Source organism: Vigna unguiculata, chromosome 1, assembly GCF_037176805.1.
Source record: "Vigna unguiculata cultivar grain cowpea cultivar isolate G323 ecotype 2 chromosome 1, ASM3717680v1, whole genome shotgun sequence".
Lineage (NCBI taxonomy): Eukaryota > Viridiplantae > Streptophyta > Magnoliopsida > Fabales > Fabaceae > Vigna > Vigna unguiculata.
The window spans coordinates 42,865,761-42,893,694 of record NC_140792.1 but is presented as its reverse complement, the minus strand read 5'-3'; the positions used below and the strand labels follow the sequence as shown (position 1 = coordinate 42,893,694).

Here is a 27,934-nt window from a genome sequence, read left to right as displayed (position 1 = left end):
ATATATATATATATATATATATATATATATATATATATATATTGAATTGAATTGAATTATTCTTTTTTTTTCAAACTCTAATCCTTGTCTTGTGGTAATTTCAAAATAATAGTCAGTTTTTAAAATTAAATAATTATAAATTTAAATTTAAATAACAAATATTTCAGTCTATTCTAAATTAAAATATAACAAACCTATAAGAATATGGTAGATCTTCTCTTTTTTTTTTTTCAAAAGCATTCGACATCAGGGAGAATTTTTTTTAGCCCAGAGACAATTATTGGGCAAACTTTCTTAGGCAGAACTTGAAGGATATCGTGACTCGGCCTTTTTGTTTCCTGCATCCTGTTATTACTAACTGCACCCTGTACTGATTAAAGAGACTGAGGTACTCCTTTTTATTCCAAAAATTTAGTTATATACATTTCACGCATTTTGGAAAGCTTATTCTAGAAATTTATTAAAGAAATTTCATTCTGAAAATCCTATTTTGAAATTCACATTCTGAGAATTTTATGTAAAAGATTATGTTCCAGAAATTTCAGAAAACTTATTGTGAAAAATTTTCCTAAACAAAATTTGGAAGTCATTACTTCATTTTGAAGTTTATCGGGGTGCACCAAAACATTATGGGGGTGCTGGAAAAAAAAGTCCATGACTAGGACTGAAAAGAAAAAGAAACGACACTGTAAGATAAGAAAATATATGGGCACAACTTGAAACAAGTTTAATATTTTAATATCTAGCTTTTTTATATTTTTTTACATATGCATTCCTTTTTATTTTAAACAAAATGTTTTAAATATATATTTAAAATTTTTATTCTTGAAATCATATTTTGATTACGATGGATCTCCTGAAATTGAGTTCCAAACGAGCATTTAATATAAAGCAAAACCAGATTTCGAAATGTATTAAAATTTTAATTTTAATGCTCTAAGATTAATTTATCAAATATGTTAAATTAGAATATTTTAAAAGATATTTATTGTATTAAATAAACTCCTAAAATTTTAAATTTGATCTTAATTTTTTTAAAACAAATTTCCCATTTAGTTTTTTTTTTTAAATTGATTAAAGTTAGGCGAAAAAAATAAGTAAAAAGCAATCTCCTATGCGGAACTGAAAACTGAAATTAGTTGCAGCCCATATAGTGCAAAAGGCCTTACCAGGTAGCCGAATCATGATATACAAAAGCCCGATAAGGGTAATTTGGTCTTTCAAAATATCCATGACACTATATATACCCTCGTTTCGTTTCTGCAACAACTAGGGTTTTACCTTCATTCTTTTGTTTCTCTTGTTTCAGACTGCATTTTCATTTTGTTTTTGTTTCTATTTGGTGATAATATAATTGGTTGCTGAATCTATTTCTATAAGCGCTGCCCTTAAGATCGCCTTCCAAATTTCTCCATGGAAGCGTGTCGAGTCATAGCAGCGCCATATCAACACGCTTTGAGGTTTCTCTTTAGGGTTTCCCTTTGAGTCCTCTTTTTCCACCTTTCTCTTCTTATCAGGATTCATTGAACCCTCTGTATTCCACTGGAGTGTGATTTTCCATTTTTGTTGATTTCTATGGCAATTGGGATTTATTTCTCAATTTGTCTTTTCAGATTCAACTAATTGGACTTCATCTTCTTTGGTTGGGTTATGTATCAGTGCCTCTGTATCTGGTGGGAAACATTTGAATAATTTTGTTTTTTATTAGTTTTTTTGTTTTGTTTATTTATTTATTGTATCTTGAACGAGGAAGAAAAGAAAAGGCAAGGATGATGATTCAATTAGATGTATGAAAGGAAATTTCCTTTCTGAATTCAAAATCTTGAGGCAATCCATTCATATACCTGACTTGCCTAAATCCTCTTTAATTTTTCTTAATGGTGTTGTGATTTAATTTAATTATGGTAATGTAATTTTGATTTACTTTTGTAATATTTGATTTGGAAACAAGTAGATTAAAATTTTCAAGAATTATTTTTGTTTAAAAATTGATTAAATTTTGTTGGTAAATTGCATCCATATATAGAATAGTTTTTTTGGGAGTATGAGGGAGACTTTATTTTGTATTTTTATAAATGACTTTTTACTATTTCATTCTATTCAGTTTCAATATAATTGAATAACATGTAAATTTAAATATAATCTGCCTCTAAATTTTACATTGTAGATTTCTTTACATTAATTTAGTTAGTGTATTTGAGATTAATTTGAGTTAAATCATTGATATTAATATTACAGCGAATGCTTGAAAAATAAAAAATATATAACTAGGGATGGGTTAATAATTTGCAATAATTATGAGAAAAAGAAATAGAATTGTGTATTTTTGATGGGTGAATATGTGAAATTTTGGTGCATGAGATGATGGAGATGTGTTCAATTGATGGATTGAAATCTAATAAACCATTCTTGTATATATAAAAGGAATAAGTGTTTCCCTTCAAATCTCAATTACTGGCCAAACATTTCGCTCTACAAAAGGAGAATATTCTCTATACCACAAACATTATTCAACAATTTACTTCTAAAAATATAAAAAGATTGAAAGACAAAATTATATAACTAAAATATGGTGAAATTTTTGTTATGTATTAAATAGTAGTAATTTTTTAAAATTTGTTAGTGTACTCTTTTCGTTTATCTGAATTGTAATTTTAAAAAATTAAATGTTATTTAACCTTCACCCTAAAATTGTTAGCAATCTGATTTTTTAAGAACGAAGCTTGGGAACTTGGAAGTAATGACTTTCCATGAGTGGAATTCAGTAACTTTGAGCTCAAATTTAAATGAACCAATTCTTTTTATAAAAGAACGTCTTGAGAAGATATATTTTAAATTAATAAATTGTAAACATTGAATTAAAACATTAAATTAACTGTATAATATAACAAAAGAGTTGTGTTAAAAATAATTAATTAATAAAAGAAGATAAATAACATGAGAAGACACGAGCAAATGGAAGACAAGCTAATGTACACGAAAATTAATTATATAATCATTAAACAAGTTAGATTGATGAAACACATTCTTAGAACACCAATCACATAAAAAAGGGTCTCCTCTATACTGAATTATTCAAATAAAATTTATTAATATTGAAAAACAAAGAAGTTTTAATGCTTGATTGTATACAAGTCACTAAAATTTCAAAAAATCTGTTGACAGAACCTCACTCTCAACCCCTAGTCCATCCTTATTTATATGAGTTTGAATGACTAGTGGAGTATTAGGATGTATTAGGATATCCTTACTTTAAAGCATTTCATAGAATTAGGATAACCAACAAGTCTCTGATCTTCTTTTTCTGCAATTATGTAGATTCAGGCATGTTCCATTCCGATGCTTCAAACCAACTCATTCATTATACTATTCATCAAATCCCCAAAATTCATCATACATCCTAAAATATGTAAACTTAAGATTCTACCATCCTCAATTCAACAGCCCATACTCTTCAAAATCAACAATTTGTCATAGAATCACACATGCAACTACACATTCAGTCAATTGAACCAGTTTAGAACTTATAATAGCTGTAATTAGCTTCCTTTACATTGAGTAACAACTCAATATTGTAGAACAACCTCAAATGCATAAGAATATTTATTTGCTTCTAAGAACAACACAAACATAGTCGATGTACACCTTTAGAACCATTGATCAATTAGAATCTTATAGATGACTCTAAAGACACATGTAGATTAGATAGATCCACATGCAAAATAAGAACAAATTGAACATGTAAAAGGGACAAAAAATTAACTTACTCAAATAGAGAAATTGATTTGTTAATCTTGAAGAACTCACCACCAGAAGTAATTCTACGGTATGATTTTTCAAAATATAATGTGAGATAACTTAGATAGAAGTAAGAGAGCTTTAGAAAGATAGTTTTTAAAGAAATTGTGTATTTTAAAGTAATGAAACTCTTTTATGAAATTTCTATTTATATTTAAACCCTTTATTATTAAAATAATAATGGAGTTTCACTATTTTAAACACAATATTAATACTAAAACACCATTTTATAGTTTTTTTACACATGTTGTATCAAAGTATAATGGGATTTGTAATACGCAAGTATATATGGTGTTGCTAAAGGTAACTTGGAGTATGCTATCACGAGTATTTTCATGGATAATTTTTTTGTTATCTATGAATTTAAATACGTTTTATGTTAAGTTGAATTCAATTGTTCTTGTTGAGAAAATTTTAAGAAAAATATTTTTTTAAAATTCGGTTAGATTGTGATTATATTATTTTTTAAAATTTTAATATATTTTATATATTTGACATCCCATAAATTTTTATATTATAGATTTTAACACTCCTCAAATATTGATTAAAAATTCGTCACTTCTCATTTATAATTGTTCCATACAAATATATCTATCAATTTGATCCACACACATTGAGTGAGTTTTTTAAAGTTAATAACAAATTATTTAAGCAATTAAGACATAAGTATTATCGGTAACTATACTAAATTACAATTATATTTCGATCAGAAAAATACAAATAAGTTGTAAAGGTCGGCTTAAGTCCATAAGCATAACTAAACGAATAATATAGAAAAGAAAAAGCAATCAAAGTATTCTTCCTATCATTACAAATATAATCACACTATAGACGTATTTTAACAATCTTCAAGCATCATATTGGCATCACTATTATATTTTACGTTTTCTCCATACTATTAATATAATCAATAAAATCCTTAATTTTATTTTCTCAAATTTTATGGCAATTCACACCTTTATTCACAAAAGTTACAAACTAGTAAATGATATCTTTATTCGTAGTTACATAAATACTAAAAAAAAACCGGAAAAAAAAATACTGGCATATTTAAAAAGGAAAAAAAAATTAACACCACTTTTTTTATCTACATTCACTTTGACAATTTCTTTTACAATAAAATATTATATTAACGTAATAAAGATAAAAATAAATTATTATAATAAAATAATAATTTATAAAATTATAAATTTTTGTGTCATTATCCATTACCCAACTTAAAAAAGAGAACAAGACTGTAGATATTTATTTATTTCAGTTCTTGAGACACCATATTTACAAGCTTGATTCCATGAATACTTTTGTCAGATTCAGTGACTTAAATAGTACAATATCAAACTAAGATTAAAAAAAAAAGACAAATCCTTAAGAAAAGGTCAAGAAGAATCTTTTAACCAGCTAATTTAATAAAGCTCAATTAAAAAATATTTAAAAACATTTATAAAACTAAATTTATTAACAATAATAAAACTCGTTCACATTAAAAAAATATATTTTCAAATAATAGATTTATTAATTATAAACTTTAATTAATAATAATATATTTTATATATCTAAAATTAATTATACATTTTCCAATTTATTAATCTCAGTCTAACATGAAATTAATATTGTAAATGTATCTTCCTAAATGAATATTTTTATTACAGATTATATATTTATATAATTAAAAATATTTTTAAAACAATATTAAAAAAAGTAATAATTTGGCATTGAGAGCCTAATTTTGGACTTCGAAAAATTGATTGGGCTTTGGAAGATATATTATGAATAGGTTGCTTTTGACACATTGTTTTCAAAGAAAAAAAAAGAATTTTTACGAGTAAAAGCATTAAAAAATCACAGTGATTTTTAAACCTGTTCGAGAGAACAATTCCTATAAATACCTAAATCACAGTGCTTAAGTGTATGCAAATATATAACTAACTGTTGGAGGTTTGAGTATTATCTAAATCTGAATTTACCTTTGTCAAACTAAACTAATTTAAGTATCCTTTTGCGAGCAACTTGTGATCCAATTTAATCCATTCAGCCATTTCATTATCACGGTGGCAGTACAATAAATTCAATCTTGTGAGACAGCATTCTACTTTTTCCGTAAAACAACACGAAACATGTGTTTAGATGAATTGATGTTGAAACTTTTGTCCAACTTGCTTCCTTAGTTGATGAAAAAATAAACCATTTTAAATTATGAAAACGATTTGTCCATTTTCCATGACTGGTAACACCAGTTCAACAAGCAACTTCCGAGGCCACGAATCGATGTACTTGCCCACAACTTCGTCTGATGTGGGCCAAACAATGAAATTTCACCTGGGGAAAATTCATGATCTTACCCAACACAAGTCAATGAACCAAATCTTTTACTTGTACATACTCCAAGCAATCCCAATATTCTACAGTAATCAACATTTTACCCAACCAAATTCCCTACATCACACACATCTCTATGGTACGATTCGAAATTCGGCTGAAAGCAGAGTGAGAAACGAGAAACAGAACATGCAGGAAAATGGGATGTCATTAACAAATCAGAACTATTCCATATCAGAAAATTACAAACCTAATAAGTCGCATTTAGATCTAACCACCAGTAATCATGGTTCTTTATTGAGCTTAATAAGAATCTAATCCTGGTGTAATATTCATAGTGAAACATGTTAACACGAATACGGACAACAATCTCACCAACTCTCCAAGCTTTTCAAAGCACAATCATTGTACTTCCCCTCCTTTCAAAGCAAGTGAATAATGCTTAGATAATGTTTACAATCACATGAAAAGCACCAATTATCTGATTAGTGTTCACTCCATTCATCAACACAGGATTGCTTCATATATTTATCTCCACAGACTAAACTTTCAGAGACAGTGCAAATGGAGTATGATAAGAACAGGGAACATTAAAGTTTAGCCATTTAAATGTTCCAACAAAATCGAAGTGATCCAATACAAAAATGGAGGGAGGAAGAGAAAAAGAAAAGGAAAAAGAAAAAAAAGATAGACTTTATCCAAGTTTGGTCCATCAACTAACATGTTTCCAGATTCTATATCAAGCACAGAACAAAAAGAACATCCGAAAACGAAGTTACGTGGAGCGAAACTATCACGGTCACCGATAGTGCAGAGAAGCTATCAAAATTTAACTTCCCCACCTCATCAAGAGAGAGAAAAAAGATAGAAAGGGAAAGTAAGTAAAATTAAATTAATCAATCAAGAAAACCGGTTTGACGCAAAACGGCGTTTCTAACCTGACGGAGATCCCTCCCTTTGAGGGTTCTCCCAACTCCTTCCAACACCGAAAAAGTGGTTTTGGGCGAAACCCCGGAGCCTCTCGCCACAATTTCGTGCGGCGGCAGCATCTCCTCGTCGTCGTCGACGTCGTCATCGATCACGCGCGCGAATTCGTCGGCGTTGCGGCGCCTGGAGGCGCTGGCCGCAATCAGAATCGGGACCTTGACGGGCGCCGATTGCTGGAACTTTCTGGAAGGCGCGGACTGCGCGAGGTAGTCGGAAGCCGGCGGCCTGGGCAGCGACGGAATCATCATTCGCGAGGAGGTTTGAACAGGGGACTTGCCGCGGAACACGCCGCCACGGGAATCCGGCTCCGTGAGCACGACGAGGATTCCGGAATCGACGGGGCGATCGAAGTTGCGGAGGCGGGTTTTGGGCGAGGGAGCGTGGTGTTGGGGTTCCGATTCAGAGGAATCGGCGGCCCAGAAAAGCTCGGCTTCGCTGAGCTCGTCGGCAGGGGAGGGGGATGCGGCAGCGGTGGCGGGGTAGCGACCGAGGAGGCGGTCGGAGGAAGAGGAGGAGGATCGGCGGTGGAAGGAGGGTGTGGGGTCCATGAGTTGTTATTTTTTTTTTTTGTTTGTTTGGTGTGGGGATAGGAAAGAGTGGAAGAGTGAAAGAGAGGAGTGAAGGGGAAAGAAAATGAGAGATAGTGAAAGAATGTGGGTGATGTGGCGGAGGGTCGCAGAGTGGTAAATAAAACGAAAAGAATGAGAAAATGTGAAACCTCTTCCACCCATGACGTGGCAAATTCGCAATTAAACGTGTTTTGGTTTCTCCTCTTAGTCTAGTCATAGGCCTGGAAGTCCTACTAGAGTGACCCTGAAAACCAGAATTGAAATTCAAGCCACGCATTCAATCCAAACAACAAGCTCCACTTACCACTTCAAACACGGTACACTCAACTTTTAACACTTTTTCAAAAATTAAATATGTCTTTAGTTTTTTAATTTTTGAAATTTTAAATTAATTAATTCTTTATTTTTTAAAATACATAGATTTTAATTAAATTTTGTTAGATTTATTTGATGTTTTGCATGTATTTTAAAAATGTATTTGAGTTGTTTATACTATTTGACACATTTTTATTTTAATGTTAAGTCTGAGATATCAAATAAATATAATAAAGTTTGATTAAAAAAATTAAATTTACATATTTTAAAAGATGAATGATTAAATTAGTACAAAATTTTAAAATAAACTAATTTCAAAATTCACTAAAAATTAAGAAATAAAAAATATATTTAACCCGTCTTTTTAAATAAGGTTAAATTTCGTTTAATATTTTTTTGAAAAAATAATCTTACTTCTATGTATACTTTTTTTTCTTCTTCTAAATATTCAAATAATTCTTTTTATCAATTTATTTACTTGACCTATTTGCTGATGATCACTGAGATGCAGAAATCGACTCTCTCCGTACCTGAATTTTCTTTTTCTTTTTCTTTTTCATTTCTTCATCGGTTATTTATTTTTTATTTAAGTTACATTGATTGTTTAGTTTTAATTTAATAAAATTGATGAATTTATTTAATAATTAATGTGTTTAATATAATTTTAAAATGATTTGTAGAGTAATTAATTAATATTTAGTTTTTTAATAAGACTAGGAGTTATTAATTAATAAATATTAAATTTAATTTAATCTTTTAATATTATTAAAATAATATAACAGACCATCACTTTAAAATTATGCTAACATAAAAATAATAAAATTATTTTAAATATGAAAGGTTACCTATAAAATAAGTTTTGAAAATTTATTTACTTTAATATATAGCAAATTATAAGATTTTTTTTTTCTCAAACATACCCGAACGCCAAGATGATTCCATGTGTTAAAATATTTATATTTAAATTTTAAAATTAAAATTAAATATTCTAAAAAAATTAAATAAGTACGTTGTATAATACAAAATAATATTAAATGTTGTTCTTAATTTTATTTGGAACAAAATCATTAGTATTGATAATGACATGTTAGAGTGAGTCAATTCACGGGTTGGCTCACCACAAGGCAGGTTGAAGATGAGTGAATCTAACTCGGCTTAATTTATGGTGAGCCATAAATTTTATAACCTGGCTCAACCCACCACGGGTTGATAGGTTAAGTGGGTTGGCTCACTAACCCACTTAAAAAATTATTTATTTATTTATTAGTATTCAAATATTTAAATAATTTTTTTAGTAATGACAATCATAGTAAAATTATTAATCAATGTCTTGATCATGCTCACCAGCAATGTATGATGAATTGTTTCCAATAAAGTATCCATATAGTATAAGAAAACATTGCTAATATTACATATTTTTTGTCATGCTATTCAACAAAATATAAATAGAAAACTATACATTTTTGACCTGCTAATTTAGAAAAAATTGTTTATAAGATAGTTGTTTGTTAAATATATGTCTCGTATGGGTAGTAGCTCTCACATACCCTACTCGCTATATAAATATATGTCTCGTATCCGTATTTATATTCGTGCGGGTATTCGTTATGTGAGTACCTACATATTTTTTTAATATCCATGGGTACGTGCAAGTATTTACAAAAAAATATATTTAATATTTAATAAGAAAATTTAACCATAAATTCAAATAAAAATATAATGCATAACCTTTATAAATTTCAAATAAAGTGAAAATAACTCATTTAGATAATGTTGAATACAAATAAATTGAGATTTTTTAAAAACCAATTGATAAAAAATAACTCATTCAAAATCAATGTGTTAATGTTTTAATAATATTTTGTTTAATTTGAATTAGAGTATAATGAGTATGAGTATCCACAGGTACGGGTATCCACGATACAGATACTATGATACTTATACCTGCCTCGTTAACATGCAGGTATAAAAAATATTCGTACCTATTATTCACAAATATTCATTTTCAATATCTATTTCCTATCCGTTCTGAATTTTATCTGCGGATACCCGCAAATACGAATTTTTTCGACATCCTTAAATGGAATCATGATTTACTTATATTAAAGAGAGACAATCTAGATTGTATTTGTACTTTAAGAAATAACGATTTAAAGTGAAAGATCTTTTAGTGTGTGAAGTAAAGTCAAAGATTTATGGTTGACATATTACCTTCCCACTTTGTAGCTTAAAGGACTTTTTGTAGCTTAAAGGACTTATCATAATTTTATATTCAAAATATATTTTTGGAGATTGAAGGAAAAATGTGTTTTAAATTATCTTTAGTTTCAACTCTCAAATGATATAAGACTATGAGAGTACTAGAACAATAGTATTCATGGTTAGTTAATAAATTTATGTAAATGTGCATTAGTCACTAATATAGTTTATATGTTGAAACACTGTTAAAAAAACTCATATTTCCTTCCAATTTTGATTTAATTTTTTTTGTATGAATACTTACAAATTTTGTTGTGAAAAAAAACTACAAGAAATCGTTACTATTTTTTTTGCAAAATATTTTGTATTAAACATTTTTCGTAACAAATTTTGTAGGAAATACTTGCGAATTTTATAATTTTGTAGGAAATAATTACCTATGGAGGAATTACTTGCCAATTAAGATTCTTAGAAAAAACGATAGAAAAAAATATTTTCTTGCAAATTTTTTTAACAAATTTTCAAGAAAAATCCTATGTAATAAGAAAGATTCTAGTAGTGAAATCCAATTTAGAACAAAAATTTCTTCCACCACATCATTGCCAATTATAATAAAAAGTTGGGTTACATTTTTTATAACAATGATAATGATTTAGTCTACATGATGATTTTCACTAGGTCACCATCTATTATGTCATGTTTTTGCAAAGGTATTTATTGTACACAATATAGTTTCGAAAGGACGATGAAAGGAGTTATAACTCTAATTATGTAAATCTCTTAAGAAATATAGTTGTATTTAAGCATGAGTTAAAGTTAGTGTTATAAGATTTGACACAAACAAATTTTCTTGAAAGTCATTCCAACTTGACATAATCAAATGTTGTGTCTCTAAAATGGGTCGTGAAACAAACATCATGAACTTAGAGGTTGTGATATAATGATGGTGACTCACTTAATACAACATGATTAAAGTATTAACAATCTGAAATATATATTATGTTCTAATATTTTTTCTAAGTCATTATATTGTATCAAGTTTAATCACAATCAAATATATATAAAATTGATTATATACCATTCCATGTATTATTGTTTGTGAAACAAAGTTTCTTGCATTATAGGAATGGTAACTCATGCATGTTATTCCATGTATAAATCCATTTCACATACCTTGTTAACTAATTTTTATCAAATCATCACACATGTCAATTTTGTGGAATCTCTCTTAATTGGTGGGACAATAGACTTTTTGAAATATGTGTAAGTACAATATTAACATCATTCAATTAAAAGTGGTGCAAACTATCCACTTGGACATTTGCATAAATTAGGATCCAAGTGAATCTCTCGAATTCTATATACAATAATCAATTTATTGTGTCATCTCATTAATTTTAGTATTTCAATTTATATTCCAATCACACAAATAAAATTTATTTAACCATAGATATTTAACAAAGTTTTCTACAAACATAAACATATATGAGAGATAAAAATATTAAAAAAAAAAATAGTCCTCTTTATGAACACAACCGGCTTAACGAGCTACAATACATATTATATACATCAGGATTTGCAAAGCATCAATCAGCTATTTTAACTTCAGTTGCCATTTGAAAATCTTTGAACATATGACAGTTTGGCCGAGTGGACTAAGGCGCCAGATTTAGGCTCTGGTCCGAAAGGGCGTGGGTTCAAATCCCACAGCTGTCAAATTTATTTTGTTTATTTTTTTCATTTTTGATTTATTAATTTACATCTAAACTTCTCCCCTAAACTAGGCGATACCATTATTCTCCGTCTTCCATTGGGCCAAGGTGTCCATAACCGTTAATGTCACAGCAGAACTAAAAGCCCAGTAAAAGCAGAGCAGAGAATGGCGACATCTCTGAGAATCAGAAACAGTACCCTTCTCCTAACTCGCTTCCTCAACTCAGCGACTCTCCCTCGTCCAAGGTGGCTGCAAACCGTAGCCTACGAGGAATTACGAGCGAATCCGGAGAAGCCTTACACTTCAACGGCCGTTTTCATCCATGGCTTTTTGGGATCCTCCAGAAACTGGCGCTCCTTCTCTCGCAACCTCTTGGCCTCTCTCTCCAATTCCTCTCCCTCTTCCAGTACTCGCGCTCGACTCTCATGTTTCCTTTTTTTTTTTTTAATTTGTTACTCTAAATCGAATATCATTTACCGATTTTCTTTCCGTGCAGATTGGAGGACGGTGATGTTGGATATGCGGAACCACGGGAAATCGACGGAGAGAGAACTGAATCCACCTCACAATATTGAATCTGCGGCCAAAGATTTGGCCGATTTGGTGAAGGCTGAAGGCTGGCCTTGGCCTGAGGTTGTCGTAGGTCACTCCATGGGTGGAAAGGTGGCTTTGCAGTTTGCTGAGAGTTGTAGCCACGGTGACTATGGCCATTCTGTTCTGTCTCCTAAACAGGTTTCTCTTCTCTTCTCTATTGTAATAGCTAATTATATTTTCAACAGTTGAATACAATATTATTTATTGAACTTGGAAAGATGAGAATATTTCATTTTTCACGCCTAAACAAGGTACATGGAACAAATTTATATAGGAGCTCATGATACAAAAAGGCAGAATAGCAAACTCTAAACTAACCATAGTTAACTAAACAGAAAACGGTTCCTGATGACATGATAAGTTATTTAGCTGTTGATTTGAGTCATGTTTAACATTGTTGTGGGGACAAGATATGTTGTTATACCGCAAACTAGAGGACTTTGGAGTCTTATGTTGAGTAGAATGCAATTGATGTTATACTTAAACTATATAACTCTTCCTTTTAGTGGACTACGGTGTTATCAATTTTGCAGATATCATACCATATAGGTAGTAATGTCGTAGACATATAGTGCAAGTTAGAAAATGGTTGAAATTATACATCAACTGTATATGTATAAAGAAAAAGAGCTTAGGATTATCTCAAGAATTGGCCGTAGACTGACTAGAGATGACAAGAGGATGCTGGACACATGCTACAACCATAGCAATGATAGGGGCTGCAATAACGGACAAAGTCACAATTGTGAATTCGGGAAATTCCGCTCTATGCAATGATGCTATGGTGCCCCTACAATTGTTAATTAGGAACATTGGTGGATTAGTCTTTCAGATTGTATGCTTTTTGTCGTATAATAGTCCTAGCCTGACATTTGAATTCATAATATCAGCCTTTGATGCAAAAATACTTCAAAATTTTGTAAAGCATCAGAAATTGGTATTAGATTCCATGTTGAATTCTAGTGCGTGTTATAGGGGTTACATCTGTATTATTCTACCTTCCTATTTTTCACAGTAACATATTATTGCCACAAGAAACATACACAAGATCCTTAAACTAAATTCTATTAACCATAAATTCATGTTGTATTTCACATAAATTTATGCCCTTTTTGAGTCAATTTAGTCAAGGGTACTGTCAATCGATAGAAACTTGTTGTGAAGTCTTGCATCAGATGCCTCAATTCTTAAAATGCGACTTATATATCATTTGGACAATTTCACTGGATGGCAATTAGTTTTAAGATGAAATCTGACATTGTATTAGAGCTTATATCTAATTTTGGTAGGCTTGCATGGTGTAACAGGCATTTGTGAAGGGGGAGTTTGGGAAGTCCAACATCATTTACCTCAATTCTTGGAGTGGGGAATGTATATTTGTCAAAAAACATTGCTTAATAGCAATTAGTTTTAAGATTAAATATGAAAAAACATTCAATGAACTTTCTACGATACCCTACCAATCCTATGAAACTTTTTCTACTTTTGTAGGTGTAATGGATTGGCTCCATTATATTACCGCTTCTACTTTAGTAGGATCAACGAAAATCCTGTATTGGACACCACATGCACTCAAAATTGAACTTGTTAGCCAAAACTTACTTTGAAAGCTTTGCATAAAGTCCATTAGTATACACGGAACACGGCCATTTTTAGAAAAGGGGAGAGTAGGGCTTCAACTCCTCTTGAGCTACTCTTTTTTCCCATATTCTATCCATATTTGTGTGCAACTGTACTATTAGTTATTTATTTCTTGAATAATCACCATCATTTTTCTTTTTCTAAGCTACTAAGATGGTAATGAGATGTTTTATTCTTTAATCAAAGGTTGTAAGGCTACATGACGGGTTCTTGAGTGTGATACCGAGTTGTTAAGAAAAGAAGATCCTAAGTTTGGTAAGGGGGTTCTCTAACTCACATTCTTGACCCTTTCGATTGTTGATATCCTTCTGTTGTATTTTAAATTTTGCTTCAGTTGTGTAATATTCAGAAGCTATTATATATATAATCATTTAGTATTGTTTCTGCTGAGCAATTTTGAATTATATATGGAGAGTTGCTGTAAAATTACTATTCAAATTTTTCTTGCGTTCTTTTTGTGATGATAATGTTGGTAAATCTCTTTTAGTTAATTAAGATAATAAGTTGTAGGTTACACAGTTGGAAACTAATGTTTTCCCACTGTTCTTGGATCTGTGTAGGACTGGTCTGATTTTAATGAAATCGATCTTTAATTGAAGTTGAATTAAAATTAAAATACTAAAACATTCGTGTTGAGCTCAAGTTGATCCAAAGCCAGTTTCATGGACAACTGAGGCAAAACATTTTACCTCACTGTTGTCAGATCTATGTAGAACAGAGCTGGTTTTCTTACCTTTAAAATCCGATTTGGACAAAAGTTTTCAGTTTAATAAATTCTCTCACTTTCTGTCTCAGTCTGAAATTTTGGTATTTTTCAAGAACCGTATTATGGATTTTAAAATGAAGCATTTGTACTATAGGCCTGAAGTCCTCTTTATGTTTCTTTTTTTATCCCTTCTGAAGAACAGCTCTGGGTATTGGATTCTGTCCCTGGTGAAGTGAACCCTGAAAACAGAAACGATGAAGTCCGGGATGTTCTAGCAACCTTGCAGAGTTTACCAACACAATTCTCATCTCGCAAGTGAGACTCCTTATCCCTGAACCTTTTCTTATGATGCTAGGCCAGTAATAATTTTTGGTAGTGGACATTATCTATTTCATGATATATGTTTCCTCTTCCAGTAGCAGTTTAGGAGTACATTTATGATGAATATATTCTATTCTAAACAATATGTTTGAAGCTAATTTTTCGTATTCCTTGTAATCTTAGAGACTGTAGATAGAGAATTATTCATTTTCCCATTTTTCGTGTATATGATCTGCTTTTTTCTATATAATGAAATAAAGTGCCGGTTACAGTGTTGGATATTGCGTTTGATGTACGGTGTAAGTGTAAATCTACAAATGCTTTCTAGACATTTTAAGCATAGTGATTGAGGTAATTTATGTTGCCGAATGAAGGACACCCTCGGTTCTTTCTTCATTTCCTTTTCATGATCTGATTGTTTGTCTAATGTCCAAAAGTACTGAGGTCTTGAAACTTATTGAAAGTGCAGTGTTTTGATTACCAAACACTAAAAAATGTACGATATACGAATCTTCCTCGTGCCAATCTAATAATGCAGTTGGACTAAAATATACACTGCACCTTTTTTTCAGGTGGCTTGTGAGTCATCTTATGGGACTTGGTTACTCTAAAGCACTGTCGGACTGGATAGGCACCAACCTGAAAAAAGCTGGTGATCATGAGACGTGGATATTTGATCTTGAAAATGCTAAAGAGATGTTCGATTCTTACTGGTAAATGAAGCATCGTTTAGTTTTAGTAAAACATTTGAAATGATCTTTTACACAAATATTTGAAATAAGAAATAGAAGACAGTTATTCGAATATCTGACAACTTAACCTCTCTTGAAACACAGATGTATGAAAATTTTATTTAAACCTTTTGTTTTCTAGAGTGTTTTCTGCGATCTCCCTCCGCAGCCAAAAGTAACAAATCCCGAACTTTAAAATTATGCAGCGAAAAGTCTTACTGGAATCTTCTGGAGAAGCCTCCCAAAGGTATGGAAATAGTGATTTTGCGTGCTGAAAAAAGTGATAGATGGGACCAAGATGCTATTGAGAGAATCCAGAAACTAGCCAGTGTGCGAGGATCCGACACTCTTGGAAAAGTTTCCTTCTATGTTCTTCCGAATGCTGGTCATTGGGTTCATGTGGACAACCCAAAGGGACTTCTTGAGATTATGGCTCCCAAGATAGCATCCCTCTAGTTCCTGCTCTAGTTGAGCTCGAGGCATCCAGAGTGGAAAATCTTAACAATAAGCCCAAGAGGTTGGCGGCTAATAAATTTATTATGTGCAATTTTATCAATACACGATTCATTGTATATTTGAATATCCTTCTGCAGCTTTTTAAACCACACACAACTGTTATGCCCACTTCCGAACTCTTATTTTTGGTATTTTAATTAATACTTAGCTGTTATGATATATGTATGCATGTTTATTTTTAAACATGCTGTTATTTTCAAAAATTATAGTGTCGTTAGTTTTAAAAATTTCATTTACTGGACTGGGTTTATTATGATAATTATTATATCTCGTTGTAAACTATTATTTGTTGTGGCAATATAATATGATATTATTTTGTCACTTATATACAGGGATGAAGATATAACTTATTCTGTAAACTTATTCAACGAAAAAAAGAAGATAAGTTCTTTCTTTATCCCACTCTGTATATATATATATTTAATTTAAATTGTAATGAATATAAAATTTAAAAAGATCTTTTCCTTATTTTTGTAATTTTTTTAAGAAAAAGTTGAATCACAATATTAATTTTGCAAATCTTGTATAATTTATTTATTTATAACTTTTTTAAGAAAATGTAACAATGAAAAAGAAAATCTGTATTTTTTTATATCATTTGACATGAAATATATAACATAATTTTCATTTAACATATTATTATATATGAATTTATATTTATAATTATTGTGACTCATAAAATCAAATTATATTATTTATTATTATTATAAAATTTTCATTTTAAAATACATTACATTTTACTAAAATCATATAAAATATCTTTATAAAACAAATTGTATCTAAATATATCTATAATTATATATAAAAGAGAATTTTCTATTTTGTATCTCATTTCATAATTTTAATTCAACCTTTTATAGTATAATTATTTGTTAAACTTTTAAAATTTAATATTACTTTTACATGTTTTATAAAGGGTATGTTTTCTCACTTTTTTATTCTCATTTTCTTTATCTTGTTTATTAATAATTATTTTTTCATATATTTTCTGTTCATTTTATTTTATTTTTAGTAAATGTAAATATATTTTGTATCGTCACATTATAATATAATATCATGCATAATATTTAAAAAATACATACATAATATAATTTCATGCATAATATTTAAAGAATACATACATATACGATGCGATGATGTATGTGTTTACGTTAAGTATGGTTACCAATGATGTCTTAAATAACTTTGAAAAAAAACTAAATATTTTATAATTTAATTTAACAATAAAATAGTTTTTAATGATTTTTAATAATTTAGTGATGAAAAATATATTTAATTTTAAAAAAGCCCTCATATTTAATCATAACTAATATTATATAATTTGTTTTATTGTACAATTTCCATCAAATAATTATTAAACTCGGGACCTTTGCAATGAAGCATGCACTTTAACAATTTGGAATTCGTTTGTGTAGGACGTTAATACTATTTTGCAAATTAGAACCAACTAGTTTGATCATTACTATAATAAAAATAAAAAATAAAAAATATTAATTAAAAATAATAATAAAATAATATTGGAATAAATAATAATAAAAATGTATAAATAATAATAATAATAATAATAAAGGTAAATCATAAAATAATAATACAATTATAATTTAATAATAATTACAATTAAATTACATAGTAAAAATAATTTAACCATTTTATAAATATATTTTTCTATAAGTTATTTTTAAAAAAATTATCGTATCTATTAAATTATTTGTTCACTTTTTTATTCTCTTTCCCTTGATCGACCCTTGATCGAAAGAATCTCATTCTTCATAATTTTTCTTCTTCTATTAAAATGTTTTTCACTTTTTAAAATTTTCTCCTTTGAACAAACAAAACTAATAAATACAAGTATAAGAATAAAAGAAAATACATCCCAATTTTTTTTAAACATATGCCAATGAGAGTAAAAGTAACACCCTCTTTATACACATTTTTAATATATTGGAGAATGTTTTTAAAACTGAACAAAATCCGGCAACTAACATCCAATTTTAAAAAAAAATCATAGACCAAAAAATACTACGAAAAGAAACACTTAAACTGAAAGAGTTTTGGAACTCAGTTTAAGAACTATTTGGTCTGAGAAAAAAAAGTCATTTTTTCATATTCATTTTATTTCATGTTCCCAAAAGATATAACAAAAAGAAAAAAGAAAAGAAAACAATAAATGTTGCCATTGTTTATGAACACTCTTTTGAAGATTGGAAACAAAACAAACAAAAGTTAAACCAAATAATTATCAACAATGTAATTTTCTTAACATAATTATATACTCAACCCTGTCATGATAAGGTTGTTAATTTTTAAAAGAATAAATATTTGTAATACTTTTCATTGATTGACAGCATTAAGATTAAAATTTAGAAACATGTATTGTATTGTACTTTTGCAATTTCCATTGTTTAAATAACATAGCTGACAAAGGCAACATAAAAGATTCAGACCGTTAAGATGCAAGGTTAGAAAAGACTTTTGAGGGACTCATGAAAAAAAAAAAAATTTAAGTAGAAAAATTCCTAAAAATTGCACCTGTATCCAAACAAGGCCCTAATGCAAATATTTGAGTATTCAGATAATAATCTGGCTAACTAAAATCCAGCCCAACAATACAAAACTGACAAAACAAATGGGCCTGAGTCCATAAAAACATAAGCCCAGGCTCAGTATTTTGAAACCCTAGGAAGGAGAATATAAAAGCTTTGGTTCGTGAAGAAGCAGCAGAACAGAGGGAGCAGCAAAGATGCAGATTTTCGTGAAAACCCTAACGGGGAAGACCATAACCCTCGAGGTTGAGAGCAGCGACACCATCGACAATGTCAAGGCCAAGATTCAAGACAAGGAAGGTAACACACCATTCCAAACTCCTTTTGAAACTCCATTCGTCACAATTTCAATTTTCCATAACATAAACAATCCTCGTTGAATGAATACTCAGGTATTCCTCCGGATCAACAGCGTTTGATTTTCGCTGGGAAGCAGCTCGAAGATGGAAGGACCTTGGCCGATTACAACATTCAGAAGGAATCGACCCTTCACCTTGTGCTCAGGCTTCGCGGTGGCATCATTGAGCCCTCGCTCATGGCTTTGGCTCGCAAATACAACCAAGACAAGATGATTTGCCGCAAGTATGCACTAAATTATTTTTTACTTGTCTTTTAATGGGACAATAACTTAGCCCCTTTTTTCTTACAATGGAGGAGGGGTTATAATTTTCCCTATATTAATATCCATCTCTACTTTGTTAACTGTGGTTTATTATTCACAGTTGATTTTCATGGTTGGTACATTCTTCATTGGTTCCTATTTGTTGTTAATTTGTAAAGTTTATTTTTGATCGTCTACTTATTTTCATTTGATATGAATAATTTACCGTTACTCAAATGTCCTGATTTTTGTTTGTTAGATGCTATGCTCGTCTTCACCCAAGGGCTGTGAACTGCCGCAAGAAGAAGTGTGGCCACAGTAATCAGGTCAGTTTATTGTGCCAATTATACCCCTTGTCTTGTTTATTCCATTGATTTGATCAGTTTTTGAACCTTGGCCTTTTTATTATTCCAATATGTTGAATGCTTATCTGTTTTGAATATTGTTTCGTGCTTGCAGTTGAGGCCGAAGAAGAAGATCAAGTAAATCTTGGTTGATGTTGTTGGTCTCTTGTTCTTTATGGATTTGGGACTGGGACTGGTTTGTTGATTATATACTTGTCGTTAATTGTTTCTGGTTTTTATTGATGTTAAATGTTTTGGTGGATATTTTTGTAGCGGTCAGTTATATTGCTATGATGATGACATTAAATTATGTTTCCTTTCCGTATTTCGTTGCAATCTTTAGTCTGTTTTTACAATTGCATATTGGTATCTTCTCGTTACAATTAGAATGTCATTGCCTTTAACTCGAAATGAAAAGGAAGATTATAATATTAAAATTTTGTAAGTGTTTTATAATCTAACACTTCAAACATCTATGTTGATATCGCAGCATCCTATACGTTTTATAATCTTTTTGAAAGCTGGAACACTTATTGTGTCAGTTTTGTTTTCATTATATTTAAATAACCTTCACTAAACTGTTTTATAGATATCTAGTTCAATGTAAGGAACAGTGTCGGGCAATGATGTAGCAATATGGGTAGTCTCTTTTCCAATTTCCTTCATCATACATCAATAGATTATACGTTCTACATCCTTTAATTTTCTTTTATCAATGTTGCTATTCAGCAGGGTGGTCTTAAAATTATTTTGAATTATAATATTTCTCTATCTTAATAAACCTTCATCGAATTATTATTTTTGGAATGACAATTCAACATATCAGTGGATGAAATTATTAGACTTGAAGGAGTACTTTCCTTTTTTTACAACTGCTTTTTCAATCTATCAAATTTATGTATCCTAGTTTACATGATACACGTTTAAATGAAGTTTGTTTGTAGATTGGTGTTTTTGATAAATACTACTTTGTTTGAATGTATTTTGGTACTGAAATATGAAATTCTTTTGGAATTACAATATTTAATGGAGCTGTAGCTATTGGAATTCATATGCCGATTTCTTATTACGGCTGACATTAACAAATGACTTCAATTGTTCGATTAAGATATCAATTAAGTAATGATTACAAATTTAATATTGGTTTGAGTACAAGATATAAATTTATTTATTGTAGGTAATTCAATGCCCTTTTATAATATTTCAAAGTATTTCTGTAATCGTATTTTATATCGTGTTAACTTAAATTTTCTTTGGTGTTTCTAATAATGAAGGACCTTCTTTCTTTTCTAATGCGTTTGGATTCTGCAAAACAATGTTTATGTTTGAACATCTTACAAAAGAACTATAGTCTCATGCCTTACGTGTACATTGATTGGACTTTGAAGATGTCGTGAGGAACTAGAACGGAAAATAGATTGGGCGCTAAAAGCAGAAGGTTTTAAGGAGTATTTTCAAAAAGAAAGTTTGTCAAAAAATTACTTTCCGTATTTTAGGCTTATAAATTGTGGGAGATTTTTAAAGTTTTGATCTATGCTGGATTGTTAAGCCATACGAGAAGTTTATGGTGGTCATAATTCAAAATCATTCTGAAAATAATAAAATGTTGAGGGGACGTGCAAAGCTACATCAGATAAAATTAGTTCCTTTACTTCGGTTCAATTTTATTTTTTATTATTAGAAGTGTGAATTGGATGTGTTTCTTTATTGACAGTAGTATTTAAATTCTTTACGTATTTTAATACATTTATACTTTAATATTAAAAGATAAAAATATATTTAACCCTAAATATAAAGAAATTTGGAACAATTTTCAAATAAATTTGTTAAATTATTTAAGAATTGAAGTGATTTATTGAAGCTTGGCCTGTTTTTTAAATATTAAAATTAAATTATGATTTAAATACATTTTTAATTTGTTTAAATGGTGCTTCCTTTTCAACGAGTAAGTATGTCAATCTTATTACACTGCAATTTTTCGCTTTTTAATCCAAATAAGAAGTGTAGCATTTTGATTTACTTTCTATGTCAATTACCATGGTACTTTTTGTATAATGGGACATGAAATAAATAAATATATGCTTAGACGATAGGAATGAAAAAATATTAAAAGGAACTAAATATATGTTTAGGCAATTTTCGTATAAATATCTAAAAATTATAAGATATTTTTATTAGTTAAAATGTTTTTATCACAAATTCAAGATAAGAATTTAAATAAGAAAAATGATATTATAACCCACTTTTTTTATCCACTTTTAATCCACCATTTCAATCACCATTAGATAATCTTTTTTTATTCTTTTTAGTAATGTGATGATCTAATGATAATTGTAGTGATGGTTTAAAAATAGATAAAAAAAGTGAATTAAAGTATCATTATTTTTTAAATAAATTTTATGATCTTCTGCCGATTAGCTAATTCATAAGCTATTTTTGGCCTGTTCTTTCTTTGGTCTACTATTCTATATAGAAAATTCGGCGTAAAAAAGTTTAAAAGCAATCAAAACAAAAATGAAAATACCCAATGGATTAAAGGCAATTACTTCCTTCACCTCGTGAATTTCTTTTCCACCCATCAAAAACTTTTCGGAAAGTATTTTCCTTAAAAGGAAGGACAATTGTTTTCCGAAAAGAAAAGTTTCCAGAATTGATTTTTGTGTTCCGAAAAGTAATATGGTGCAAAGAAAATTATGGGATGCAGAAGTAATTGCCTGAATTAACAGTGTGTTTGATTTAACATCAATATGACAGTGATCATGACTCTTCAACACAAAATCTTGGTACGTTTGATTTTAAAATCAATTTTTGAAAAATAATTCACTTTCAAAAAAAGCTACAAATATAAACTTTTGCGACCACAAAATCGGTTTTTCAACGTAACTCTAAGCATGCACTAAAATGTTGCGGCCGAATTCAAACATACGGTTTTCCATATATGTTCTATAACAACATCAAATGTTCTGTCAGACAGAATTGAAAATACTTGTACATTATTTATATATGTTTTTGTCACCCAAACACAATTGTATAAAATAAGTTCACAAAATTGTTTTTTTTTCATTATTTTGTTTTAATTCTTATAAAATAATTTTTGTTCCTGTTAAAACATATTCTATAGAGACTTAAAACAAATGATGTAGCTGTTACAAAGACAGAAAAAAAAATCACAGTAACCAAATGATATTTAAATTTTTTTTATATCAATTATCACACACTCTTCTCTTCTTTATTTTTTTGTATTTTCAATACAATTTTAGGTTATTATGTTTCTAATGTTTTTTATTCATGAATAATAATACCTTATGTCCAATCTGTGCTTTTGAACTCGGGGAAGAATAATTCTTTTGAATGTGAGGATATTAGTTATTAGTAACAGTTATTTTATACTAAGATAATCAAACTACAATGCCATTAATACAAAGAACTAGAGTGGTAGCACAATTTGGACCTCTTAATCTACTAAACTAAAATAACATAAAAGCCTAACACAGTATCTTCTGATCACATTCTTTTAAAATGTGAAGAAGATTCTGTTTATACTTTTTCTATTTGTCTACAAACTCTGTGATAAGCTATATATATTATTTTCTGCATACTAATTTTTTTTTTTGTGGGGAAAGTATTTTCTGCATACTAATTGGTTTCTAGGTAATCATTTTATTTGAGCAGATTTCATGTTCCATCCTTTTAACTTTTCCACGGTGATTGGTTCAGTGCCATTGTTGAACACAAAAAGATGAGCTTCACTTAACACTGCAAGCTGTGGATAAACTCGAGACAATATTATTGTCTTTCCTCCTGCTCCAAAACTTTCCACTACCGAGTGATCAATCTGTAATTTAGTTAAAAAAATAAAAAACATTAATTAATTATTAGTGTCTTTGGTAAAAATGTAATATAAATAGTATCATCTATACATTAATCTGTTATTTATTTAATCGATGTCACAGAAAAAAACTAAATTAAATACAAATCGCAAAAATAAAAATCATTTTAAATATTTAATAAAAATGAGAATCATTCACAACAAAGACTATAAAAATGAAAACGAAATAGAGGAATGACTATATATTTGCACGTACCAAACTCCTGAGCGAAATTTTCTTATCCTTTGTCAAATCCAAGTCTACAAAGCCACCAAATGATGGCTTGTACAGATCAGCTTTTAAAGACGATCTGCCCAAAATAAATATCCGATTAGTTTTTAAATGGACAGAAAAATAATGTTGTTATCCCGAAGTGAATTTACACTAACCTTCTTGCATCGGAGCACATGAGAATGACATGCTTCTTTTTATCTTTGAAAATTCTGAAAAACACAGGAGTAAACTCCTCCAGCTTTTCAGAAGCAAATGTCAAAAGTCCAAATGGTCCAACACCACCTTCCACATTTGAACCCTTATTGGCACAAGCTTCCTGTGCATCTACCCACTTATCATCGTACTTCTCTGCCTTGTCCAAACTTGAAAATGAAAATTCAAGCTCAACATCTGCCTGAAATAATGGTTCAAGAACGAGTCCAAATATCGTATTGAATAAAAAAGACAAAATTAAACACCGTATAAGAATAAAGATCCATAATTCAATTACTTTAAGGTTTTTGATTAAAATTAGTGTCAAATATTTTTTATGTATTGTAAAACCAATGTGATATATATAGAATCACAATCTCTCGATGACTACAACCTCATGAAAAATACAAAATTTCAAACAGTTAGATTAGAAATATTATATAGGGTTAAATATGTTTTTGGTCCCTTAACTTTCAATAAATTTTGGAATTAATCCATTTTGAAACTTTGGACCAATTTAGTCATTCATCTTTCAAAATACGTGGATTTAATCATTTTAATCAAATTTTGTTAGGTTTATTTGACATTTCAAACGCGTTTCATAGTAATTTGACTTTACATTAAAATAAAAATGTGTTAAACAGTATAAACAACTCAAATACAATCTTGAAATTCGTACGAAACTTAAATAAACCTAACAGAGTTTGATTAAAAGGACTAAATCCACATATTTTGAAAGATGAAAGACTAAATTGATCCAAAATTTCGAAATGAACTAATTCTAGATTCACCGAAAGTTAAGAAGCAACACCATATTTAATCCTATTATATATATATATTCAAAAATTTGAAAATTAAACTATATGAATTTTTTATATTGGACGAATTTCAACTTTTCATGTAAATTTAGAGAATAAAAATATATTTAATTTATTAAAAATTTTACCTGTGCAGCAGAGATTCCTTTTACTTCAACTTTCTCTCCTTTCTGAAGCTTCTGTTTGTTCAGGGTAACTTCTTTTCCTCTGAGATTATTCAATTCTTCAACTGGCCACTGTAACAGTTGCCTCTGATTTGGATCCAGCCACACCGTTCGCGGAATCGCCTGATTATTTCAACACACATGCAAATGATTATTCAAATACATACCAAAAAACCTATGCAATCAAAACAACGTTAATCTCCTGAAAAGTACATCTGAATGCAGTACCTGAATCCCAGCCCATCCTTTACGAACATCATCTTCTTTGGTATCAGACTCGTTGGCCCAACCCCAGATAACTCTTCTGTTCTTGCTAGGGTCAAAAAAGGACTTGGAAGCATAAAAGTTACCATAATCATACCTTAATCCACCCCAACCATCTTCGGATGTTTTGTCAGGAACATACCTATCCTTATCCCTACGATACGTTCCCACAGTGTAGTACTCGTACCTAGTCACATCAAGACTGTTTTTCAGCACGTGTTTCATATGCTCTCCCTCCGCCGACGCGTCCAACCCCAAATTGCTTTTAAGCGAAACGGGGTAAAAATCTGGGCACTCCCACATACCCGTATCCTTTTTCGAATGGAGCGGGTGTTGGGACCGGACCCATTTCTTAAAGTCTCTGCTTCTGTACATATAAGCCACTCCTCTATCCTTCTTTCTGCTCCCCACCACCATTCTCCAGTGCCCATCTTTGCTCCACCATGCCGTTGTCGGGTCCCTAAACGCACTACCGTTCACGGGTTTGTCCGCCACCAAAAACGGGTTCATATCATCGGGTTTTACCCATTTTCTGAGGCGCGGGTCCTTGAGGTCTGCGGGTATTGCGTAACATTGGACTTGAGTTTGTTTCTCGTCTACGACACCGGTGTACAGGATCACGGGTCCGATACCTGGGACTATTGTCGCTGAGCCCGACCAACACCCGTATTTGTCGAAGGACTTGGATGGGTAGAGCGCGTGTTCTACAGATTCCCAGTTTATGAGATCCTTGGATACTGAGTGTGCCCACACTATGTTCCCCCACACCGAACCATTCGGATTGTATTGATAGAACAAATGGTAGAATCCGTTGAAATACATGGGTCCTGCGTTGCTAAAAAAGTTACAAATCTAGCATCTTCTTCCTCAAAAACTCAAAAAATCTGATTATGTTTTGCCTTACCATTTGGATCTACATGCCATAGTTAGTTGCGTCCGTTCCAGCCATTGAGGAACCATGAAAACAAAACCAAGTTAACAGTGAGGACAGTGAGAAATTTTTTGTAGCACAAATGGGGTATCAACAGGTTCTGGTGGATGGATGATCAATTTTCAATTTTTATTAAAGGTTTACTTTTAATATATTCTTCGGGTAATTTTAATTTGTAAACATATTGATTTTGTTTTTTAAGCTTTTTCATCCATAGGGTATAATTAAAAAAGATGAAAATAGACAAAATTTAAAAAATTTATGACATAGATAGTTGTGCTTTGCATGAGTGATACAATTTCGTGTGATTTGATTATATCGAAATTGTGTCTAATTCTCTGCACAATTTCAATTCAATTCGGATCATACTAAAATTATATTATTCATTATGACATAAGTTTAAACTAAAACAATAGAATAAGAAAACGAGAAAAATTGTAAACTTGTACGACTTCAATTTAAGAATGATCGTAACAAAATCATGTCATGCAAATACAACTTATCGATGTACATAAAATTTTTAAAATTTCATAATTTTTATTTAAAATTACAACATATCGGCGAAAAAAAAAACAATTTTTTTTAGAAGTAGCTTTATACCCAGCTCCTTGATGTCTCTAATAGAATAGTTTCGCATGTACCATTTATAACCATTAAAAAACCATGCAAAAAGGCACACGTTTACATCACGAACCAAATCCCTTTACACCTAACTGTATCATGAACCACTTAATGCATGAGGAACGATTATTTAAGCTTCAAAAGGATGTTCCAAATTTTCGTTTAAACAACCTAAATGGCGATGATCAAGAGTATGGAGATAAAAGGCAAATACACACGTTGTTAGATCCTACCTATGACATACAAACTTTTTTCTTCAGTTGTTTAGATGCTAATAGAAACCACCGTTACCATATAATTTTCGGTATAAACTAAGACACCTTGAATGCAGAAATATAGAAATATATCGATAAAAGATTTTCTTCCATGCATCTTTTTTCTTATTATGAAAGATGCTGTGCATTAATTACCCAGTTGATGATTGTTAATGATTATGTTCAAGTCAAACAGAAAAAAAAAAAAACAGATAATTGCACTGAAATTCCTTACCATTGATCCAGTGTCTAGGAGGTTGAAAATGGTATCCAGTTCTGTGTTGTGTACCGACGGAAATTGCTGAAACGGATTGAAGATGCGGATATATTTTATGAAGAGCTTCAACGCCATTGTTGATGAGTAATAGAAGCCATAAAAGAAAAAGAAAAACAGTGCTACACTTAGGGAAAACCATCGGAAAATAAAACCAGAAAACTCAGATCAAATAAAAGGTTGATGAAGCTTTGGGGAAAGAAAATTATGGAAACAGAAAGTGTGAAGAGAGGTAAATGAATTCCTCTATTTATAGATTGAGATTTGAATGGTGGAAGTTAGAGGCAGATAAAAAATAGGAACAAAACCATATCGACAAAAGCTGCACTTGTTTTTCTAATCTTCGTTATTTAGCCTGTTCTCCCCAAAAATAGGAGACCAGATATACGTACTTTAATTAATTTAACAATGATTAACT

At 30.2% G+C, this 27,934-nt stretch overlaps 4 protein-coding genes and 2 non-coding genes across 6 annotated transcripts; 4 read left to right on the top strand and 2 right to left on the bottom strand.

The window, feature by feature from the left end:
• The first annotated feature begins 1,758 nt into the window (after positions 1-1,758).
• Positions 1,759-1,858, top strand: LOC114165696 (small nucleolar RNA Z266). The gene has a single exon (XR_003599757.1). It is a non-coding gene; the product is annotated as a small nucleolar RNA Z266 (small nucleolar RNA).
• A 4,828-nt stretch (positions 1,859-6,686) lies between these two features.
• LOC114177698 (protein S40-7-like) lies at positions 6,687-7,781 on the bottom strand. Its single transcript, XM_028063174.2, has one exon. It carries the CDS (start codon positions 7,647-7,649, stop codon positions 7,011-7,013), a length of 639 nt encoding a protein of 212 aa, XP_027918975.1. The 5' UTR covers positions 7,650-7,781; the 3' UTR covers positions 6,687-7,010.
• A 4,039-nt stretch (positions 7,782-11,820) lies between these two features.
• Positions 11,821-11,900, top strand: TRNAL-UAG (transfer RNA leucine (anticodon UAG)). Its single transcript has one exon. It is a non-coding gene; the product is annotated as a tRNA-Leu (tRNA).
• Positions 11,901-11,954: 54 nt separating this feature from the next.
• On the top strand, positions 11,955-16,566 carry LOC114186834 (alpha/beta-Hydrolases superfamily protein). Its single transcript, XM_028074881.2, has 5 exons — positions 11,955-12,304; positions 12,395-12,630; positions 15,042-15,154; positions 15,733-15,873; positions 16,098-16,566. Exons 1-5 carry the CDS (start codon positions 12,064-12,066, stop codon positions 16,345-16,347), a joined length of 981 nt encoding a protein of 326 aa, XP_027930682.1. The 5' UTR covers positions 11,955-12,063; the 3' UTR covers positions 16,348-16,566.
• A 2,505-nt stretch (positions 16,567-19,071) lies between these two features.
• Positions 19,072-20,220, top strand: LOC114186844 (60S ribosomal protein L40-1). Its single transcript, XM_028074892.2, has 4 exons — positions 19,072-19,250; positions 19,343-19,532; positions 19,811-19,877; positions 20,011-20,220. Exons 1-4 carry the CDS (start codon positions 19,148-19,150, stop codon positions 20,035-20,037), a joined length of 387 nt encoding a protein of 128 aa, XP_027930693.1. The 5' UTR covers positions 19,072-19,147; the 3' UTR covers positions 20,038-20,220.
• Positions 20,221-23,261: 3,041 nt separating this feature from the next.
• LOC114162744 (beta-fructofuranosidase, insoluble isoenzyme 1-like) lies at positions 23,262-27,719 on the bottom strand. The gene is made up of 7 exons (XM_028046711.2): positions 27,478-27,719; positions 26,341-26,349; positions 25,401-26,263; positions 25,137-25,295; positions 24,154-24,392; positions 23,981-24,074; positions 23,262-23,730 (listed from the first exon to the last, which is right to left on the bottom strand). Exons 1-7 carry the CDS (start codon positions 27,656-27,658, stop codon positions 23,551-23,553), a joined length of 1,725 nt encoding a protein of 574 aa, XP_027902512.2. The 5' UTR covers positions 27,659-27,719; the 3' UTR covers positions 23,262-23,550.
• Between the last annotated feature and the right edge of the window lie 215 nt (positions 27,720-27,934).

Bases quoted from the DNA above. Each gene is read 5' to 3' on its own strand.
- LOC114186834 (XM_028074881.2), top strand. From the start codon at position 12,064: ATGGCGACATCTCTGAGAATCAGAAACAGTACCCTTCTCCTAACTCGC. The intron at 12,631-15,041 runs GTTTCTCTTCTC...TCTGAAGAACAG, and splicing joins CTGTTCTGTCTCCTAAACAG to CTCTGGGTATTGGATTCTGT. The intron at 15,155-15,732 runs GTGAGACTCCTT...CCTTTTTTTCAG, and splicing joins ACACAATTCTCATCTCGCAA to GTGGCTTGTGAGTCATCTTA.
- LOC114162744 (XM_028046711.2), bottom strand. From the start codon at position 27,658: ATGGTTTTCCCTAAGTGTAGCACTGTTTTTCTTTTTCTTTTATGGCTT. The intron at 25,296-25,400 runs GTACTGCATTCA...TGAAATAATCAG, and splicing joins AAGGATGGGCTGGGATTCAG to GCGATTCCGCGAACGGTGTG. The intron at 24,393-25,136 runs GTAAAATTTTTA...CCATTATTTCAG, and splicing joins AAGGAATCTCTGCTGCACAG to GCAGATGTTGAGCTTGAATT.
- LOC114186844 (XM_028074892.2), top strand. From the start codon at position 19,148: ATGCAGATTTTCGTGAAAACCCTAACGGGGAAGACCATAACCCTCGAG. The intron at 19,251-19,342 runs GTAACACACCAT...ATGAATACTCAG, and splicing joins CAAGATTCAAGACAAGGAAG to GTATTCCTCCGGATCAACAG. The intron at 19,878-20,010 runs GTCAGTTTATTG...TCGTGCTTGCAG, and splicing joins AGTGTGGCCACAGTAATCAG to TTGAGGCCGAAGAAGAAGAT.
- LOC114177698 (XM_028063174.2), bottom strand. From the start codon at position 7,649: ATGGACCCCACACCCTCCTTCCACCGCCGATCCTCCTCCTCTTCCTCC.